Genomic DNA, 23,590 nt, shown 5'->3' with positions numbered 1-23,590 from the left:
GGTTTTCGGTTATTTATCCAGATTCGGACGATATTCATGCTCATTTACTTCCGAATGTAGTCGTGTTCTTCATTTCTCAAGAACATCGACAGTATTCGGGAGAAAGATTTGATGATTATCTGCCGAATATTGGTGCCATATCTTCTTGGATACAAACTGCTAATAATCGGTAGTTTAATGAATTTTTTGGCTACTGAATATATTTAAGTAGACACACAGTATTCGGAAGAACACTCACTACCGAATGTATATATTGAAAAAATCTCAAAATTTCTGATATAGGAAAAATCCCATTTTGGGGCCAGTATTTATTCGGAAGACAATATAATGTTTTATACCTCCGATTGTGTAGGATAAAATTTTAGAGTTTCTGAACTCCAGTTGATGAATATTCGGTTGTAAACATGTTTAGTTATATTCCGATTGTTTTTCATTCGGAAAATTGTGTCTTCTTACTTCCGAATTTGTACATTCGGGTTATAGTTGTGCACTTTGTCTTCCGATTGTGTAGGATGAAAAATTTACAGCTTCTGAACTCCAATTGATGTATATTCGGTTGCAAATATGTTTAGTTAGCTTCCGATTGTTTTGTATTCGGGAACAATATGTGTCTTTTACGTCCGAATGTGTACATTCGGGTTATATTTCCATACTTTGTCTTCCGATTGTATAGTTTGTAAATATTGTTCCTTTCTTTGTTGTTTAGACAAAGTCGAGAAGGGAGGAAGAAAGTGACAGCTAGTGCTAGGAGGGAAAGGAGTGCCAAAGATAATTCAGTGCTCAACAAAGCGAACAAGAACAAAGCAGTCAACAAGGAGTGCAACCAAGTGTTGAACAACAAGGCAGTGAACAAGGGGTGCGACCAAGTGTTGAACAAGCCGCTCAACAAAGTGCAGGACCAAGTGTTGAACCATTGATCCAGTGCAAGAGTAGAAGAAGGACAACCAAGTGGTACCCAAAAAGCCAAAAAAGGAAAAGATGTTGTAAGGAAGGATATTGCTAAGAAAGCATCACATCTTGTCCCTCAGCACTTGAAGAAGAAGGGTATTCCAGCAGGCACAATCCTTGGACTACCACGGATGGAGGAAAATTGCTATTTGGATACAAAGACTCATGGGCCAGAGAAATATACGAAACCGAGGTAATAAAATTACTATTTTTTATTAATGTATTGTCTATGTGTTATATCGTAATTTGTATTAAGGATTTTTTTATGTACTTTAATAGGATCATCAAGATGCGGTCCGTCTACTCAAACCTACCGCCGCACCAACAAAAATGCTTGCGTGGCCTTTATCCGGTGAATGTGAAAGGTTCAAGACAATTGTTGCCAACTCGGGGTTAGCTAATGCCGCCGAGAATTCATTGTTGGAACATGATCGTGTGGCCATATCGGCGTTCGTGGAGAGAATGTATCCTGAGACCGATACTTTCCATATGCCGTTTGGGGAGATGACGATACCCCGGATGATGTTGTGCAGATTCTTAACCTTCCCGACCAAGGCACAGCTGTGAAGTTTAACTACACAAAGCAGTTAAGTTGGGCACAACTTTATTCTCTAACTAACAAGTGCTTAGGTTGGGATGAAGAGACAACAAAACAGAGTTTAGGAGGCATGCCAGTTATAGAACAAGACAGATCAACATTACAGCTTTGATGAATATGTTCGAGGCACCTTGGAGAAGGAAAAGAATGGAACGTTAACTGATGAGCAAGTGAACCACGCTGCCCGCATATCTCCTCTGTGTATTGGGATGTGTCATATTCCCCAATACTTCTGGCAACCGGATCGACGCCAACCTTATACAACTTTTGGATCCTCTCCATGAAGTCGGTGACTATTCTTGGGGCACGGCATGCCTAGCATTCTTGATGGAAGAGTTGAGAAAGGCGTCGAGGCTAGGAACCTGCCAAGTTGCCGGGAACGTGGCTCTATTGCAGGTTTTTTCTTTAACTCTATAACTCACTCTATAGTTATTCGGTAGACAATACATATGATGCATATCATAACTCCAAAGGACGCATATTCGGTAGGAATTGATCCATCTTATTTTCCGAATGTTGTTATTCGGTGGCTAGGTACTTAGTTTTTTTCCGATTATATAATCGGAAATATTTTTGATATTAACCGAATATACAGGCCAGAAAAACTAGAGGTTACTGAACTCCAAATGACGCATATTCGGTAGGAATTGATCCATTTATTTTCCGAATGTTGTTATTCGGTGGCTAGGTACTTAGTTTTATTTCCGATTATATATAATCGGAAATATTTTTGATATTACTACCGAATATACAGGCCAGAAAAACTATAGGTTACTGAACTCCAAATGACGCATATTCGGTAGGAAATGATCCATATATATTTCCGAATGTTGGTATTCGGTGGATAGCTACTCAGTTTTTTCCGATTATATATAATCGGAAATTATGTTTGGAAATTACTACCGAATATACACAATCTATTTACTAAAACTTGGTTTCTTATGTATATAGGCATGGATCTATGACCACTTCCCTATCCTGAAGTTGGCCGGAGAAACCCGGGGTGGTGCAAAGGTACTCCTAGAGGAACAAAGTATATATTTGAAGACAACCGTTCTAGGACAAAGGAGCAGCAGTTGATTCGCATGAGGGAGATTTTGGACCAATTGAAGGCCTCGGACGTATGCTTTGATCCATACAAGGAAGATCGAGTCAGTGGGCATATAAATGTTCGGTCGGACTTGTCCCTTTATTTTGGACCATTGTGGCACCCCACAGGATATGTGATGTATAACCCCTCTAGGGTGATGCGACAACACGGGTATATACAACATCAACCTCTGGAGAAAATGGGGGATTACTACAAATTGGAGTTGGAGTTGTTCTTCTAGTGGTGACAATCTCACGATTGTTCACACAGGCCCACCTACTGTTCTTGATAACTGGGATAAGAGGAATGACTTCATTATCGACACTGGTAGACGAACCACCCGAGGTGATGAAAATTCTCCAGACTATATGAGTTGGTATAACAAGGTATCACATCCTTTGGTTATCCGTGAAATCAAATCCAACACTACTGCGGCGGGTTCAAGTTATAATTGTATCATCAAAGACAAACCAGCTGGTTATGATAGACTGGTGCGTGTTCTTATATTTTTGTTCATTTTATATTATTCCTATAAATCTTAGGTAATTACCGTTTGATGTTATGTCATTACGTATAAAAAACAGGTGAATAGGTTCAAGCGTGTTTCCAAAATGTTAACTGCATGCTGAAGAGCGGAGATCCCATGCCAGCTGAGAAGATCAAAGAGGCTAGAGATCTATTGTTGATAATATGGATAACGAAGATTATGCTGCCCAGTTTGGGGAGAAAGTCACGAAGAGGCATCGCCCAAGGTGGCAGTATCAAAGACGGGTAAAAGAACTCGAGCTTCATCGAGCGCTGAAGCTGCTCCAACTGAAGCTGCTCCAACTGAAGTGCTCCAACTGAAGGTGCTCAAACCCGTGGTCGTGCAGGACTGGGAGGTAGTCACGGTCGTAAAGTAAAGAAGAGCAGATAAATGACAATGATTTTTGTTGTACATTCGGAAATTTGTTTGGGTAACTAAGTTAGACAAGTTCAAATGACAATGATTTGTGTGGTATATTCGGAAGTTTTGGTAACTAATTTAACTTCCGATTATTTCAAAGACAAAATTTGAAAAGTATAAGTTTTTCCAAATTCTGATTTTTGGGCCATCGTACATTCGGAACTTTACAAAAAAATTATCCTCCGAATATACAAGTTCAAAACAAACCACGCCATGGCTCCAGGTGGTTCCAAGGGCCAATATTGAAGGTTAGACAGCCCATATTCGGAAGTTTTGGTAACTAATTTAACTCCGATTATTTCAAAGACAAAATTTGAAAAGTATAAGTTTTTCCAAATTCTGATTTTTGGGTCATCGTTCATTCGGAACTTTACAAAAAAATTATCCTCCGAATATTACAAGTTCAAAACACACCACGCCATGGCTCCATGTGGTTCCAAGGGCCAATATTGAAGGTTAGACAGCCCATAATCGGAAGTTTTGGTAACTAATTTAACTTCCGATTATTTCAAAGACAAAATTTGAAAAGTATAAGTTTTTCCAAATTCTGATTTTTGGGCCATCGTACATTCGGAATTTTACAAAAAACCTATCCTCCGAATATTACAAGTTCAAAACAAACCACGCCATGGCTCCAGGTGGTTCCAAGGGCCAATATTGAAGGTTAGATAGCCCATATTCGGAAGTTTTGGTAACTAATTTAACATCCGATTATTTCAAAGACAAAATTTGAAAAGTATAAGTTTTTCCAAATTCTGATTTTTGGGTCATCGTTCATTCGGAACTTTACAAAAAAATTATCCTCCGAATATTACAAGTTCAAAACACACCACGCCATGGCTCCATGTGGTTCCAAGGGCCAATATTGAAGGTTAGACATCCCATAATCGGAAGTTTTGGTAACTAATTTAACTTCCGATTATTTCAAAGACAAAATTTGAAAAGTATAAGTTTTTCCAAATTCTGATTTTTGGGCCATCGTACATTCGGAACTTTACAAAAAAATTATCCTCCGAATATTACAAGTTCAAAACAAACCACGCCATGGCTCCAGGTGGTTCCAAGGGCCAATATTGAAGGTTAGACAGCCCATAATCGGAAGTTTTGGTAACTAATTTAACTTCCGATTATTTCAAAGACAAAATTTGAAAAGTATAAGTTTTTCCAAATTCTGTTTTTTGGGCCATCATACATTCGGAATTTTACAAAAAACCTATCCTCCGAATATTACAAGTTCAAAACAAACCACGCCATGGCTCCAGATGGGTCCAAGGAACAATATTGAAGGTTAGACAGCCCATATTCGGAAGTTTTGGTAACTAATTTAACATCCGATTATTTCAAAGAAAAAATTTGAAAAGTATAAGTTTTTACAAATTCAGATTTTTGGGCCATCGTACATTCGGAATTTTACAAAAAACCTATCCTCCGAATATTACAAGTTCAAAACAAACCACGCCATGGCTCCAGGTGGTTCCAAGGGCCAATATTGAAGGTTAGACAACCCATAATCGGAAGTTTTGGTAACTAATTTAACTTACGATTATTTCAAAGACAAAATTTGAAAAGTATAAGTTTTTCCAAATTCTGATTTTTGGGCCATCGTACATTCGGAACTTTACAAAAAAATTATCCTCCGAATATTACAAGTTCAAAACAAACCATAATCGGAAGGTTTAGTTTTTATTACCCTTTCGATTATTATATGTAAAAAAACTATTTCCTGGAACCAAACAACACCATAATCGGAAAGAAAGTTGACTCATAACATAACCGAATATTACAATCGGTAGGTTGTTTAACAAAATAATCTACCGATTTCGTATAATCGGCTAGTTTTTATATTAATAATACTCCGATTACATCCATTACATAAAATTCAAACGGCCTTAACCTTACAATTTCGTCAAAAGCACCTAAATCCATACTCCTAATTGACCATAAAAGTATTAAAACAGATCATAACTTCCAGTGACCATAGAAATTGTCCCTATTGATTTTGTAGCATCCTTCATGTTCAAATCGTTTCCCGTTGAGGTCCACATACCGGCGATCCGCAAGATTTCTCTGAAATTACGAATGAGTAACAAATTAGTACTAACTTTTGTTAATGTGAGTTGGAGTTACAGAGATACTTACTCGTTTTTCATACGTCCACCAAGGAAAAGCGTTCCTAACAAACCGCTCCTCATCTTCAAGTTTGTCAATCTCCTTATCGAGCGCATTCTTTCTCATCTTAATGTCATTGGATGATCTTCGAATTCGATTACCATCTAAGGCCTCAAATACCATTAAGATACGGTTCCATATCTGCTCTTCGGATTCCGATTTGTGGAGCTTGTGAACACGATCATGAGCAGTTACCACAACCCACGCTCTATAAATAGCACAATCTTCTTCTTCGGCAAAAGCAATATCCATGTTTTTTGTTATGAAAATTAAAACTGAAGAGAGGAAAAGAGTTTGGTGCAATTGGGGTGATAGATATGAGTTTCTTCGTATAGGTTTAGGGTCCAACGGCTCTTTTTGTTTTTCCCAAAAACTCCAACGGCTAATTTGACGAAAGTTGAATGTGGAGAAACCAATAATCGATAGGTATTGTATTTAGCATATCTACCGATTATGGTAGCTTTCAAAATTTGAATTTGGGGCAACTTATAATCGGTAGGTTTTGTAATATATTTAACTCCCGATTAACGTTGCATCCAAAACACGAACCAAGTGGTTATGGCTGACTGTGTACACTCAAAACATATGGAATATGGCAAGGGTTCGATCTGTGGCTCCTTATAATCGGTAGGTTGTTTAGTTGTATTCCCTTCCGATTATAGCAGCCTTCACATTCTTCTCTATAACTCTAACAACTCACAAATGAAAAAGAAATGGAAAAAATGAAACAGAAATCATTCTAATACTGCACCGACTACAATCGGAAGTCTGAGAAATATTTTGGCTTCCGATTGCAATCGGAGGATAACAATGTTATCATATCCTCCGAATATATAAGGGTAATTTCGCCATTACGAATTACGCGAGATAAGGGCTGACTACATTTTCCCTTTGGGTGACCTTTTTTGTTTTATTGTTGACCCCTAAATCCTTTCGAATGGCCCCTAAAAACGCCAGGATTTTTTAGTCTCACTTATTATTTGTTCAGTGTAGTGTAGTAATTTTTTAGTCTGCAGTAGTTAACAAATCATGTAGTAATTTGTTCAGTGTAGTATAGTAATCTAGTGAGGTCTTTTTGATAAAGACGAACTCACGTTAACAAATGAAAGTGACTATATAGTGAATCTGCAATAGTTACGTAGGAAAAAAAAAAAAAGACTTGTTTACTCTTTATGAGTTGGTATTTTTATTCCTGAAGCTCTGTTCATCACATTTTGTACATGACTATATGCAAACTTATGTTATTTCCAGACTTCTCTTTGCTTTCTTCTTCTTTCGTTCCCGTGATTTGAAATTTCAGAAAATGGCTCTGTTTAAGCTTGTGCAAAACGGAAGAACATGTTGGTAGTATGTTACCGCATCAGGAAGCATTTAGGGGCGGAGCAAAAGGGTTGACTAACCATCTAACCCTGGCTCTAGCCCCCACCCAAAAAAATCAGTAAAACCATAAAAAGACCTTAGTTTTATCATATATTTTGGATTTAGCCCACCTAAGTTCTATGTTCAGTCCACAAATGTCAAAAACATTAAAAAATTTAGTCCCCCTCATTTCAAACTGGCTCCGCCACGAAGCATCTCTCTTTCGTTAGGGGTGAAATTGTAGCATTTTTTTCTTATCCTTCAGGTCGGTCTAATTGAAGTTTATAGGGTTTGTATAACTAGTGGAACTGTGGAGCCACCAAACTCCATCCTGTGTTGTGATACAGTACATTTTTTTTCCTCTGTTTGATTGGGTGTAATGGTCCCGCATCATACTCGGTTCTTTTGATACAAGTATACAACCAAAGGAACAAAACCCTAGCTAGAACGTTTTAAGGCATATACCATTGCTAATGGGTCATCAATAGTAATTCTAGTTACAGTAGTTTGATTTGTACTGGCTGCAAAACTAAGCAGGTCCTTTCATCCCTAGATGCCGGTGCGTGGGGCCACCTACCTCTTTGTTAAATAGGGGTTTGAAAATGACCAGCATTAATCATATCAACAGAACTCGAGAGCTATGACAGTCAATCTTGCCCTTGACTTAGGTCAATTTGCTTTTTTTTTTTTTTTACAAATGGTTTACTGCTGAACGACTTTACCCCCTACTAAAGAAACATCTTCGAATTACAGTGCAATTTTCATACTATTTCTTTTGAACACTCGGGAGGATTCTTATAGGTAAGAAATTAGTGTACCTCTAAATGATGATTTTTTATGCAAATAACGTTTTTCTTGGAGTCACTTTTGCCAGTATGCTACCAAGGCAACTTCAGTTATAACAATTAGAGATTGATTCACTTTCACATGATCACAGTGAGTTAGATAAATGCCTTGAAAGGAAAACAGGGAAATGCCTTTATTAATCCCTGGCAGAGTTAATTTCTGGCCCATGCACACTTGCGTGAAAGCTTATTATGAATCAAATGCGGTTGTGCATCGGATGAATTCACGTACAACACAATTCCTTATTTATTATACTTCAACTACTTGCTTGACTGACCTATCTATCCGCAACCCTCATTTTATTTTCAAGAAATTAACTTACATTTTCGGAATATAAAGATAGATTTCCTCCTGGCATTGGACGGAGGAGTTTTACTTTTGAGTTTGACAGGGTGCTACTTGCATCATGTATCAATGCATCATTCATTTCATATACTAAGTAAGCTATCTGCTTCTCATCTACTTCTTGGGACTGTTGGACCTGTTATGGTGCTATGTCCTTACCAACTTACAAACTTGCAGTTGTTGCATATCTATCAATAATAATAAGTCAAGTTTTCAACTTTTAGTATCCTTTTCCTCTCCATGCATATACGTCCATCTAAATCAAACCAATACTTTTCAAACAATAATTATACTAATAAGTGCTGAATAAGCTTTCTTTTCTTTCCTCCAACTTCCCAACTAGATGAGTAAAGACTAGATCAATTATCAGATACATATTCAGAACCCTTCCTTTTATATCCCATTTCTCTAGGGTTATCTGTATAGTTTACTACGCTATCTCTTATTATATTCATAATCACTTACTCAAACCACAGTTCACAAATGAGTACTTCATATCATTTTTATGCATCTTCCGATTATACTTTCTTCTAATATTATCTACACATTTTGAAGTCACTTTAGAGTCTTTTATCTTTTTGATCTAGAATGGATGATAATCAAATAGAAAAACCAAACGTTAGAACGGGATTTCTTGGAATAAGGAAACTCAAATATGTTAAACTTGGTTACAATTTCTTCATCTCTTATTTTGTATATCTTCTCTTCATTCCACTACTCTTTATATATTCGAATCAGCTCTTAGCTTTCACGTTCAAGGATTTGACTTCACTATGGATCAGTTTCAAGTTAAACTTTTACCCTCTTGTTTTATATTCAACTCTTCCCTCCTTCCTTGGCGCAATTTACTTCATGACCAGACCAAGAAAAGTCTACTTAGTGGATTTTGCATGTTACAAACCAAAGCAAAATTTAATATGTAGCAGAGAAAAATTCATGGAGTTATCATCTTTGTTGGGTACTTTTAAGGAACAAAACTTGGATTTTCAAAGGAAAATTGTCGAAAGATCGGGGTTAGGGCAGACGACGTACTTGCCGGAAGCTGTGTTAAGGGTACCTCCTAATCCGTGTCTGGCCGAAGCGAGAAAAGAAGCTGAAATGGTTATGTTTGGAGCTTTGGATGAGTTGTTTAAGAAAGCAGGAGTGAGTGTCAAAGATATTGGAGTTCTAGTTGTGAATTGTAGTCTTTTTAATCCTACACCATGTCTGTCAGATATGATTGTTAACAAGTACAAGTTTAGAGGAAACATTATTACTTACAATCTCAGTGGAATGGGGTGTAGTGCTGGTGTTATTTCAATTGATCTTGCCAAACGCCTCCTTCAAGTTAGTAGCCTTCTATCTCTCTATTTAGATTGTTTTTCTGTACATGTCTCCCACTATGCACACAATAGTATGCCCATGCACAAACTATATATCCACAAGCATTCACTAGATACCATTTTCAGTTGCACGTTAACTGTATCACTGGTATGCTTTTTGTTTCACAGGTTCACCAGAATACGTATGCTCTAGTAATAAGCATGGAGAACATCACGCAAAACTGGTACTATGGTAATGACCGTCCAATGTTACTCTCCAACTGTTTATTTCGTGTCGGTGGTGCAGCCGTACTTCTCTCAAACCGACCATCAGACTGCAACAACTCAAAATACAAATTGATTCATACTGTTCGGTCTCATAAGGGAGCAGATGATCGTTGTTTCAATTGTGTTTACCAACAAGAAGATGATTCAGGACGTGTAGGTGTTTCAATATTAAAAGATTTAATGGCTGTTGCTGGTGAAGCATTGAAAGTAAACATAACGACATTAGGTCCATTAGTATTACCAATGTCTGAACAACTATTATTTCTTGTCACATTATTTGGAAGAAAAGTACTCAAGATGAAGAATTTGAAAGCCTACATTCCTGATTTCAAACTTGCATTTGATCATTTCTGTATACACGCAGGAGGAAGAGCCGTATTAGATGAAGTCGAAAAGAATCTACAACTAACGGATTGGCATATGGAACCTTCTAGAATGACACTAAATAGGTTTGGAAACACTTCTAGTAGTTCATTATGGTATGAACTTGCTTATAGTGAAGCTAAAGGAAGAATGAAAAAAGGTGATAAAACTTGGCAAATTGCATTCGGATCAGGGTTTAAATGTAATAGTGCAGTTTGGGAAGCAATGCGAAATATCGATCCTACCGATGAGATTAATCCTTGGATGGATGAGATTGATCAATTTCCTGTTCATGTACCAAAAAATTCTTATGTTATCCAATCTTCTTAGTTAGATTTAAATTCCATGCACACCAGCTGAATCTAATATTGTGTTTACATGAAGAGTATTTAATAAATTGAATTTGTGTCTGTGTTGTGTAGTTTTTTCTAGTCATGTTGAACACAGTTATTGGGCTTGGGATCTTGGGGCAATGCGGTTTTTGAATTGATGAAGAAATTAGAGGACATTTAGTTTCTGTACTAGAGCGGTTGAGTAGTAGATGTCGATAGTATAATATCAATATTAAAAAGTTGTTCCATTAAACACTAGTGAATTTATACTCAGAACTACCAATCACTTTAAAGCAACCACTATTTGGGATATTGTTCATTTGTGCTTTGAGTTTTTGGCCGACGTGCAAGCGTCTGATATTTGATTGTCGTCTTGGTCAAGTGTTTTGACCCCGAGCAAAAGGCAAACGCCCTCCAGCAAATATTTGGATCAATCTTGAAGCCACGCCAAGGATCTTGAAGTGGGCCTCAATAATTGGTTAGCCATCTTCGGACACTTGAAAAACCTTGACAAAAAAAGTCTAGCGACAAAATCTCGACGAAGAAAATACAATTATGGTTAAAACTTTTTCTGAGAAAAGTCTCGGTCAACTTTTATGTTTGCATGCGTGGTGCAATTTCGATTTTATAGTCCAGCTTTCAGGAGACCTTCGTTGGAAATTCGGTTTTGTTCTTGGGACCGGTTATACCATGACTCCCAAACTAAGTTAGGACCAGTTATACCATGCCTCCAAATATAGGTTATGAACGGTTATACCATGCTTCCCAAAACTAGTTAGGACTAGTTATACCCTTGCTTCCCAAAACTAGTCAAAATTGGTTATACCTTGTCACACAATATAAGCTATGACCGGTTCTACCTTGATTCTAAATATAAGTTAAGGTCGTATCTACCTTGTCATATTGCATTGGTCATCCAAATATTATCAATGAAAAACCGAACCAACACACTTATGATTTCCCTTTCGATTATGAAACAAGTTCATACATCTACTTCCTTAAACCAATGTAATAATATGTAGTTTTCTAGGATGAAACCACATATATATCCCACATATAATCAAATACACATATAGATTATGTTGATGTCGTATTTACGAAGTTCAAAAGATAAGCGTTATATTCGTAATTCAATATAATTCCTTGACACTTTGATCATAATGCTATGACCAAGTCTAATCACTAGAGTGTCATAAATATAGCTTCACATGTTATGTTTTCAATATAAAGCGACTTGAAAGATACGTTAGGAATGGAAACAAATCAAGTCAGTATTACTAACCTCAAGTGGAAGGATAATGTCTTCGTTGTAGTCATTACTTCTTCACATTCTTCAGGTCTTCAGAGTAATACTTGTAAGTCTCAACATTCCTAGACTTTCTAGTCTAACCTAAACGAAGTTGATTCTAGTAATTAATCAAACGACTCTAGATGAGTTTTGATACTAAAATATGACAACCAAACTTGACATACCAACGTTTGGTGGGTTCAACCGATCTATGCTCTAACATGTTTGAGAAACAAATGGGAACTTTCTTAGGCATTTCTCCATTTTTACCTGAGATTTTAGATCTTCTAGTATACCATTTCTTTGTTGAGTTGGGTGAAATCATTTCTCCATTGCCGGTCGTTGGGAAATGGCCACTTGAATGACCAAAAGTTGAGTAAGAAACACATCTTAGGGGTTTCCAAGTGTAATCCACTGAAACTTGAAACTCATTTCCATCAAAAGAGATTGGAATAAATTCAAAGTAATCAAAATCTGTTGTTATTTCTACACAAACCCTAGCAAAGCTCATTCTATTTCTAGCTAGAGTGTGTTTACCAGTGAGTAATGGAACCCCCAAATAGCTAGAAATCATACTTATTCCTTTGAATGAGGGCGTTCTTTAAATTCAAACAAATTGGGATAGTCTTCATCCCTTGCACTCATTGCTCTACAAAGAGATGCCATGGTATGATCAAACACAGCTTATTGAATATGAATACTGACCCAAGTTTCAAGGCAACAAGTCTGTCTTCTTCAATTTCAAATTCAAAGATGAAAATGGAATCATCATACGAAACTCTCATTTGAGATTCTATATCTTCTTCACAACAATCTCAACTTTGGGAAAGTGTACTCGAGGACCCACAAAATAGGCGACAACAAAGGACTCACATGCCCTGATATCATCTGAAAAATCAGTAGGAGACATGAAAATTTTCTTACCTTCAATGATATATGGTTTATGGATCAAAGAACAATTTACTTGTATTAGCATCTCCATCACTATAATTCTTCTCATTTATGAGCACCGATTTCCAATTTGCAGTCCCAATGATTTCAGAAGATCCCCCGTTTGAAGCACTAATTGAAGCTGAAGATGCAATTAGAGGAGGAAATTCATCCCCAATCCTCAAATCCCTAATAGTCCTATTATCCTCATGAAGATGGGACAAATAGAGGTAAAGTGGAAGATGAGAATCCTTCCCAACCATGGCTGGGGAGAAGAAGAGAAGGGAGTCGAAAACCTAGAAATTACTAGTGTTAAAGGTTTGGTCTCTGGTGGAAATGTTTGTAATTTGAATTTTTCGAGAAAATTAAATGAGAATGGAGTGGGTGTTATTCAACCATTAAAATTGTTTGGTCTGTTTAGTGAACACCTTAAAGAAGAGAATGTTGTTCACTGATTACTATTAGCGTATTGGTAAAGAAACATAATTAAATCAGAATACCTTCTGATATCCTCTATCAACGACTGTTGGCATGTTTTTCTTATGATATCGCAATGAAATTGCAGTTCCACTACTAGTAAAGATATACCCTATCTAAGAAACTATGTTATCTGGATATGAAAGATACCATCATCTGTGTAACCGTTAATTTTTTATTAGCTTTTTGGGTTTTTCTAGTAGAAAAACCAAATATTGGTGGTACCACCCAGGTAACAGAACAAATGTCCAATGTATCTTCGTCAGTATATAGTTGTACATGGTTAACAAACACTACAAAAGAAGTGTTAAGTCTAAATACTTTCAACTAATAATTTGCATATGACACTTAAAAATGACACCTCTGGAGAGAGGACTTCACCCTCTTCTTTGTTGTAATATGCATATCTTCTATAAAAACAACAGATCTTACAAAAATTACAGTTCGACATGGGTACGTTCGTATTGAAGCATTAGAGAGAATTTCATTATTCGAGGGATGAACAAGATTCTGCTTTCATAATGCTTGAATTATAGGTCAAGACAAAACTTTAATTTACCTATCTTACTTTCATCTCAAACTCCTTATGTTAAGCATTTTTTATTTTAATTTGGAGATCTGTTTAGGGTAGTGACTAAATGCAACCCACGCTAAACTAAATACAACCTTTTCACAAATGTTGTAAACTTTGCTAATGTGGGTGAACAATACTTTCTTATCATCTTCCCTCATCTTTCCAAAATATAATTAAAACAATTATGAAAAATCCTACACCAGGTCAGATTTTTAAAATCTATCATATATATAAAATCTCGATATGGGTATGATGTATAAAACTTGATGATTTCATATGTTTAATCAATTTTTTAATTAGAAGAAACACAAACTTGTAATCATTACAACACATATATATAAAACAACAGACTTCTGTTTTTGAGACTAATTCCCTATGAGATTGAAAGAGTAAATCCTTGTTATATTTATCTGGTGGTAAGCTTTAGATTTCCTCTTCCATTGACTTTTATTCCAAAATATCTTCTCTTTACCAGATTTGTGATCATTCTTCTCTCTTTGCTCAAACCAACAATGATTTGGTTTTTTGAAATAACAATACTTCAACGAGGATGGTGTGTAAGTTTTCTTTAGTTATAATATTGCAAAGGGGTTGTATTTAATTTTAATGGGTTGTATTTAGTCACTGCACTGTTAGCGCATCTCCAATGATATATAGGTGCTAAAAATCATATGTGGAGGTATGATATAGACCTTTATTTATGAAAGTTTATACATTTTTGTAGAAATATTAGTTTTTAGCTTATAAACCATCTTCAATAGTATAAGGTTTTAAGCATAAAATTTGTAGGTGGTTATAGCTAATTTAAAAACTAAACTAATTTTATTTTGAACCCGCATTCGCATTGAACAATTATTTTTCTATGCTGACAATCACCCAAAGTCACTGCCTAATTTCAAGAGAAGTTGGCGTAGTTGTTGACTATTGTTAAATCAATAGTTGACATCGACGGATTTTCTTCGACTATGCTGACTGTCTCACGTTAGATTGGGGAATACCTACTACCGACATAGCTAGATGATAGAGATTATACCGATTCTTAGAAGTCATCATTGCATTCATTATTTAGCTATACCGACTTGTGTTTGTATATCACTTTTCTCATTCGAATCAAACCAAAAAAATCACATTTAACTTCATTTGGACATGTAGCCGAGTATTCAGAGTAGTTGTATCATTATTTTCTTCATTTCCTTGTGTGATGTTCACTTATATCATTACTCTCTTGATTTAGGATTTTTTCATGGATAAAATTTTAATTATCCTTGAAAGACTAATCTTTAAAATAAATTAAAATTAACTCAAATTCTTAAGTTTAATCTTAAAAAAATAATATATTAACTAATTAATCTTAACAAACTAATCAATATAATTAACAACTAATATTAAAGGATAATGTAGCCCATTACAAAATATATTTGGATAAGGGATTTTTAATGATACTTCATAGTGTCTCTATTTATTTTTTCGTATCCCCCAGTTCAGAAAGGTATCCCTAAATGTGAGTTCTTTATTTTTTCTTTTGCCTTATTTTACTTTCAAACCTAATTAAAATAAAAGAAAATTAGTTAAATTGGTGATATGGAGGTCATTCCGGAAGTCTAAACAACACTTTCTTGGAGACCTTTGTATTTATTTTGCGATCGCTCATACTATATAACACCTAATACTGGAAATTGATTTATTTCAATTGAGTATCTAAAATCAAGCTTGTCATGGAAGAATAAAACTTCCACCTTCTATTAGAGATGCTCTAAGAGGTTCAATAAGGTTGACATCATAATCATATATAACTATTATTTGAAAAATAAGAATTTTCTTTTAAAATGAAATTACATGGACATATTGGGTTGTTGTTAGAGTGCATGGTTGAACCTACATACCTTAGTATGTTATCATGTTTTAGATGTCAAAACTAATTCTTGATTTATCTTACTTGTTGGGAAGTACTGTGTGCAGGAAAGTCGATGACTTGGTGTGCATATCACGTATATTCTATATTGTATTTAGCTTTTCTTGTATGCCAATGTAATTCAACAGTATAAATAGAAAACTAATCTTGCTCTTCTAACACAATGAGAAGAGGGTAAAACATCTATGCCTATAATTTCTGATGGTATATGAAAGCAGGTACAAATTTTAAGTTTTTAATTCCTTTGAATTCATTTTTTGTCTTTCTCGCAATTAATTGTTATTTTTATCAACATGGTTGGAACACCACCACCATCGCCATCAGCGTCTTCAACCAAAGAGGCAATAAACTTGATGAAAATCACTCAAGCTTAGATCCTTTTGATGTACCAGCGTCGGGTAATCCGTCGACTATGCATTATTCCCCTATATTAACAGGTGATAATTATCCTACTTGGTCAAGAGGTATTGTTAGGGATATAATAGCCAAGAAAAAAAAATGGTTTTGTTGACGTCACAATCGCCAAACCAGGAGCTTCTGATGATAAGCTTCCTTCTTGCATTCGTGCCAACAATTTGGTTTGTATTTGGATTGCCAATTCTTGTGAAGCTGAAATAAAATGCAGCATCTGTTGGATCGAAAGTGTTAGAAATATTTGGATCGATCTCGAAGATCGATTTTGTGAAGAAAAAAAAATGCCTAAAATATTTGATTTGTAACGTCATATCTCTACTCTAAAACAAGAGGATTATAGTATCTCTTCTTAGTACACCAAGCTTAAAAGCTTATGGGATGAAGTAGGTGCTCTTACACCAGTTGAACCTTGTTCTTGCAGTAATGAAAGAAAAGTACTTGAGCAATTAAATAGAGGTAAATCCATAAAGTTCTTACAAGGTCTTCATGATCGATTTTCTGCGTCGTGTATCATTTTCCGACAATTGCGAAGATTTATTCCCTTGTTCGTCAGGAAGAACAACAACAATACATCAATAATGCTGATGCACCACAAGTCAAAGCTGTTTCACTGTTATCTAAGTATGAGCCTCGAACTCCACCAGAAAACAACTACAATGGATCGAACAGTAAGAAACCGCGTCCATCGAGTGACCATTATGGGAAAATAGGTCACATTAAAGATCGTTGTTATCAGCTTGTTGGTTACCCAAAGAAGCAAAGAGATGAATCAAGTGCAGGCTATGTAGCGAATTCTTTTTCAACTGATTCAAGTAGCTATGTGGATAACTCTTCTTCAATTGCTTCCCCCTAGTTGATTTATGATCAGTATAACTAACTCTTAGCTTTACTTTAATTAGGTCCTATGCCACCAACTGCCAACTTTGTAGGACCTATAAACGAAGAAGCTGATTGGTCAGAGTGATAATTACAATGGTCTATATTATCTTCGTAAAGCTACTTCTACTTCTATTTAACTTCCGAAAAATTTTCATTTTTGGCATTGGAGATTAGGACATCCGTCCTCACCTAGATTAAATTATTTATCTAGGCAATCTTATTTTATTGGTTTTGACAAAGGCATTTGTGGAATTTTTCCACAAGACAGAAAGTCTCGTTTAAAGTTTCTTTCTCGTTGTAGATATGGTTCTAGGATTTTTGAGTTAATCCATTGTGATATTTGGGGACTATTTAGCGAACCAAGTATTACGTGGGATCATTATTTTCTATCTATCGTTGACGATTTTTCGCGTTGCACTTAGATATTTTTAATGAAGGTTAAATCTGAAACTTTTAAGTATTTACAATATTTTCTTGATTATGTTCGTACTCAATTTAATTATTATGTTAATACACTTTCTCATGGATCTAGGGATGTTTACTTACCTCAAATTCAAAAAATAAGTTCTGATAGTGGAACTGAATTTCTCCCCAAACACATGCAAGAGTTGTTTTTTTAACTTGGAATTGTGCATCAGCGAAGTTGTGTAACCACACCTTAACAAAATGGGATGGTAGAACACAATCATCGTCATCCTCTTGAGGTTGCTCGTTCTCCACGATTCCATTCAAATCTACCTCTGAAATCTTTGGCTGAGTGTGTGCTCACTGCCACTTTCTTGATAAACAATTACCAACTCCATTACTTGGTTATAAATCACCCCGTGAAATTTAATTTGGGTGCCCTCCAAATTATAAATCTCTACGAGTTTTTGGTTGTTTATTTTAATCCAAGAACACTAAAATCAAACATAAATCGATGCTATAGCTCGTACCGGTATTTTTATCGGATATTCATTTGGTCAAAAAGGGATACCGTATATACGATATCGAATAAAAAATGATATATGTATCTAGGGACATTGTTATTCATGAATCAACTTTTACCATTTCTAATTCAATTGATTCTAGTACCTAATGAGACGCCAAATGAGAAAGTTGTGGTAGTACAACAACCTGCACCCAATCAATCATATTTGGACAAAACTGTAGTTGTGGATGAACCCACGTCTACTACAAATATATATCTTAACATACAATAGTCCATTTATCACCTATTGTTAGATTAGAAAAAGTTTATTTGAACAATGATTATTTAAGTAACTACCGTGAAACAGTAGTGCATTCACTTACTTCACCTACTTTAACATCCTGTCTCTCTTCTTCGCATGATGCTATTGTCAACATAGACAGTCCATCCAATTTACGTCCCAGTATATCCAATGGCACTGAAAGTCTACAACCTGTTTCACCTCCACCCTCACCTCCTCTGCTTGAGACAACTTAAACTTTCCTGGATAGACATCAACGTGTACGTAATCCTCCTTCGTACTTAAAACACTATGAATGTAATTTTGTTTTTACTCCATCATCAACTGAGCCTTTATATCCTTTATCTCATTATTTAAAGTTTGAACATATTTTTTTGCTCATAAAACTTTTATTTCAAATATTATTACCCAAAAGAAGCTATGAAATCCTCGGTATGGAAAAATTCCATGGTTGTAGAGGTTACTCCCTAGAAAGCGAACATGATAGAGGACATCGGAAGCAGTCGAATCAGGTTATTAAAACAAGGAGAATCCACTCCTTAAATTAGATAAGTCACTCTAATCTAGGAGATATGACAACTTTAATCCAGGAGTAAAATATGTATAAACGGTTTATAACCAATAAATGAATCTATAAGATTGATAATAATAAACGAGCAAAAGATACCTCTAAGAACAGACTCTTTGGTACTTGTAGTACGACCAAACCCTAACAATATATTCTTACTAAACTTAACGAATCCTAACAAATCCATAAATATCTAATACCTAATAAGAATACTCATAAAATCTATTATCTTTCCTTTTGTTGGACCCCTACTTAAACATGGAAAGATATGCAAATCATGCAAGATTTGGAAACTCAACTAGCCACTGTGACATGCTTGGATACATCTCGTATCAGGCTCCCCCACTACAAATAAACTCGCCCCGAGTTTACCACCATCACTAATAACCGCACAATCACCAGTAGCATCGACACATAAAACTCTATTAGGAAGCATTTCCTTTTCCTCTATGAGTGGTTGTCGCTTGGTTGGTAGTAGCGTCACCTTCGCTCCCCTCCAATAGAAATCATAGGAATTGGACTTGTTACAGAATAAATCATCCATTTCATACTACCATGGTCGTCCCAAAATAACATGGCATAAATCCATGTATATCACTTCACAGATAATAACATCACGATAAACCTTTTCAAAAGAGATTGGAATCTTGCTGACTCATTCAATCCTGGTTTCTAACCTGTTCTTAATCCAGCCGACACGAAAAGTACGGGGTGTTGTTCAGTCGGTAAACCGAGTTCTCGAACTAACTTCCAATATATAAGATTTTATGTACTCCTACTATCAATAATAAAGTTACATACCTTATCTACAATGATGCCTTTGAATTCAAAAAGCTCGTTTCTTTGAGTAACTTCATCAATTTTTGGAGTCAGGACTACCTTTCTTTTTGTACTGTCACATTGTAGAACTTTTCTTACCACTAAGACAGTCGCTCCAACGTCATCAACATAAAAATGATCAACTTCTTCATCTTCCTCTATTAACTTAGACTCCGTCATCTTTTTATCGTCGCCATCAACTAATGTTGTTTGTCGTCATTTGGGTCACTCGTTTGAGTGGTGTCCCGGTAGTCTACAAGGGTAGCAAACATCTGCCATTGGTTTGGCATATGGGTTGTTGTTTTTCTTTATTGCTGGGTGATAGACACATTTTTTTGTCGGATTTGTCTCGATTCTATATATTGTTAGGGCTCATTCTTGTACTTATTATGGTGTTTTATTTATTTGTAGGTATTTTTGGCCAATAAATACTTTTGGAAAAAATTGGCTCGAAAAGTTGTCGGAAAACACCCGGAGGACATTTGTTATTCGGACTCTCACTTTGGATAAGGAGTAACCTAATTACTAAGGGGCATCCCATTTCCAGGCAGTGGCTAATCGCACCCCTACCCTGGATAAGGGGAAACCATCTTCAACATTTCAAAAACCAGGTTTTGGCGGGAAAATAGGTGCAGTGAAGAACAATTTTGGCAATCGTGATTTGGAGGAGTTTGAGGTCGATTAAACCTCTGATTTTCATAGGATAGACTCCTTATGGGTCTAGGAATCTGATATGGGTGTTTAAAACGATTAGATTGGGCTCAATCGACGGATTTTTATCACAACAGAAATATATAGAAAGTCACGTGTGTGACCTGTTTTAGGGAATTTTAAAGAGATTAAAGTGATGTAAACCTTCCCAAAGATTTGTATCTATCTAAGGAAGAGTTTAGAATAAAAAGGAAAGCTCAGAAACACGTAGAAATTCTAAAACAAGAAATTGCCGCAACTTTTCCATGAAGAGAAGGAAAGAGATTTTGGAAGATTTGGGAGAGATTTAATCGGTATTTTTGATATAAATAGATGTCTTGGGTCATATAGAAGGGGTGTCGAGAGTTTGGGAACCTAAGGAGAGCCAGAGAAGAAGAAATCATAGCTTTACCAAACTCTGTTTCTACTGCTGCTGCTGCTGAAGAGGAAGAACGCGAAGAACATTGACGCACGGGAAACAGTCGCAGAACAGTGTCGTTGTTTAACAGCTGAAGAACATTAAGCTGTGCAGGGCAGTCGTTTTCTAGGGTCTTAAAATCAGCGACAAAGCAACAGTACTTACAACAGTTTTCTGTAACAGTTCCATTGTAACAGCTGTTTTGCAACACCAATACACTGTTGCAAACAGTCTGTGTTATTACTTTTCACTCTTTTAATCATCTTTTGAGCAACAAACACATATTTTGAGATCATGATTAATATGAGGAGCTAAACCCCATTGCTGAGGCGATAGAGGAAGCTATTTTTCCAACAAAAAGTGGTATATTCTATTTTATCTTTTTATTTGCAATAATTATATGATTATTTGCCTTGAACTATTATTGAATATGATTTTTATTTGAGTGATTGTGATCTATTTTGATGGAGTATGCTTAGTTTTAAGACTTTTTATGCTTCATACTTGGTATTTACAATTACTACTTTTGAAAATCTACTTGTTACAATATTTTAGAATAAAATTAAACGAGAAGATTGCATAAATATAAGTATTGGTTTAATCACTTTGAACTTGGAAAATAGTGGAATATTAGCCTCAGTGTTTCTTTTAGTATTGATATCATCTTTGATTGAGTTTGCTATAATTTTTAGTGAGTTTTCTATTTTAATATTAGAATTTAAGTCTAATTAATATCCTTCACAAGTCTGAGAATCAAACCACTTTTACCACTATCTACAAATCACATCAATTTTTGGCGCCGCCGACGCGGGCTTGTTTTTAGGGTTTTAGATTTTTTTTTTTTTTTATTTTTAATTTTTTTTTTTATTTTTATCCCTTTTTATGTTTTTGGGTATTTATCTTGTGTCTACAGGTTCTGGATCATAAAGAAAATTGAGCCAAGGAGTTTGGTGATCTCATAAAGACTTGGAGCTAAAGATTAAAGCAAAAAGAACAGAAAAGAAGACAATTTTATTTTAGACAATTTTAGTTTAGGGTTTGTTTATTTTATTTAAAAAAAAAACTGTATTAGGGTTTATTATTTTTGTAATTTTTCTTTATTTTTTTTGGACTTTTGGACTTTGGGACATTATTTTTTTTTATTACCCTACGGAAGGGTACTTTAAGTATAAACTGTTTGTAGAGAAGGAGAACAATTACGATATTTTCTCTGCACCTTGGGTTCGTACACTAGACATCGGAGTCAGTGGCCCGAGTCGACTACAACTGATTCATCCCCCGTCTGGAATGGGAGGTAAGATTCTAAACACTCGCGAATCCCCTGTCAGCGAGTTACTGGACTCCTTCGTATGCATATATGTTGAGGACTGAATACGGACATTTATTTTTCTAGTAAAGGGAAAGGCATGGCCATACAAGATAAGGGTTCAAATTTCATCACCGTTCTCTTCTTGCCCGCTTTAGGAACACGTAACCTACGCGAACCTAAGCCTAAAAGTTTGACTAGAACGAGACCGATAGGGTAACGAGCTTAACAGGAAAGTCATTCGAAAAATATTGGTTACTCTTTTAAGCATACTTCGAAGTTCTTGACGGTTTCTGTAAGTTGAATGCGTGACTGCGCCGCCTAGTAATACCGGTGAGGCCTTGGGTATCAAAGCTCCACCGAGATTCCCTCGCCTCTATTCAACTTACGTTAACTCGGATTGATTCTAGAGGGTTTGCTTAAATTGTAACGAATTCCCGTTCGAAGGATTAGAAGCTGGTCTAGAAACAATCTAAGTGGAGTCATCATGCTTTTTGTTTGCTAGAAATCAATAGGTTTGATTTGGTTGAGTCGGCCTTGATCTGTGTTTGCTTACCCTTCAAATTTAGAAAATTCTATTGTATGCCTGAACGTAAAAGAGACGCACTAGGTAGATTTGTTAAAGAAAAACCTAGTAGTTCGAAGCGTCTCGATTACCTTAATCTAGAAAGTCCGGCTTTTGAAGAGTCTGTTTTTGAACGTTCTTTGACTAAGGAGAGAATCCCTATTGCTCGGATAGCGCCAGAAATGGCAACTTTGAAAGCTTTGTTGAATCCAACTAGGACCACCCGTCCTTCGTGTATTAAGTTAGCTGAAACAGAGGCACCCTATGAACTGAAACCTAGGACCTTACAGATGCTCCAAATATTTTTAGGGAAAGAAAATGAAAACCCTTATTACCATGTTAGGTATTTTGAGGAAATTTGTAGTACTCTAAGAATTAGAGGCTTAGATGATGATGCTTTGAAACTTAGGTTATTCCCATTTTCCCTGAAAGGTTAGGCCAAGTCATGGCTGTATAGTTTGGACTCCGAGTCAATTGAGACATATGAACAACTTACATCTGCCTTTTTCAATAAGTTTTTCCCTAAGCACAAAACATTGTCTATTAGGACGCAAATATGCACATTTTCACAACAAGAAGGAGAATCTTTATATAGGTATTTGGAAAGGTTCAATGATTTATTATCCCAGTGTCCTCATCATGGTTTAGAAAAGGTTAGGCTAGTTCAGATCCTTTATGAGGGTTTAGATTATTCCACAACGACCATGGTTGAGTCTCTATGCACTGGTGGATTTGAAAACCAAACTGTTGATGCGGCGATGGAATTTTTTAATGAAATCGCATAAAAAACCCAGCAACGGGAAAATAGTAGGGCACCCCAGAAAATAATTCTTTTAAGTAGAGGAAACTTTAATAGGGTAGAAGGAGGCTATGAATCAGATGCCAAAATTGTTGCTATAGCAAAAAGGTTAGAAGCCTTAGAAGTGGGTCAGACTAGTGGTAGAGTGGAGCCTT

General features: G+C 35.8%; 1 protein-coding gene and 1 pseudogene across 1 annotated transcript; one reads left to right on the top strand and one right to left on the bottom strand.

The window, feature by feature from the left end:
- Nucleotides 1-8,702: 8,702 nt before the first annotated feature.
- Nucleotides 8,703-10,663, top strand: LOC113347215 (3-ketoacyl-CoA synthase 20-like). The gene is made up of 2 exons (XM_026590821.1): nt 8,703-9,627; nt 9,792-10,663. The coding sequence occupies exons 1-2, from the start codon at nt 8,890-8,892 to the stop codon at nt 10,581-10,583; spliced, it is 1,530 nt and encodes a 509-aa protein (XP_026446606.1). The 5' UTR covers nt 8,703-8,889; the 3' UTR covers nt 10,584-10,663.
- Nucleotides 10,664-23,182: 12,519 nt separating this feature from the next.
- On the bottom strand, nt 23,183-23,282 carry LOC113354616 (annotated as a pseudogene).
- Nucleotides 23,283-23,590: the final 308 nt, after the last annotated feature.

The sequence above is a fragment of the Papaver somniferum genome, chromosome 2, assembly GCF_003573695.1.
Source record: "Papaver somniferum cultivar HN1 chromosome 2, ASM357369v1, whole genome shotgun sequence".
In the NCBI taxonomy this organism is placed as follows: domain Eukaryota; kingdom Viridiplantae; phylum Streptophyta; class Magnoliopsida; order Ranunculales; family Papaveraceae; genus Papaver; species Papaver somniferum.
The sequence above is the reverse complement of the archived record's forward strand: the minus strand, read 5'-3'. Positions and strand labels throughout refer to the sequence as shown.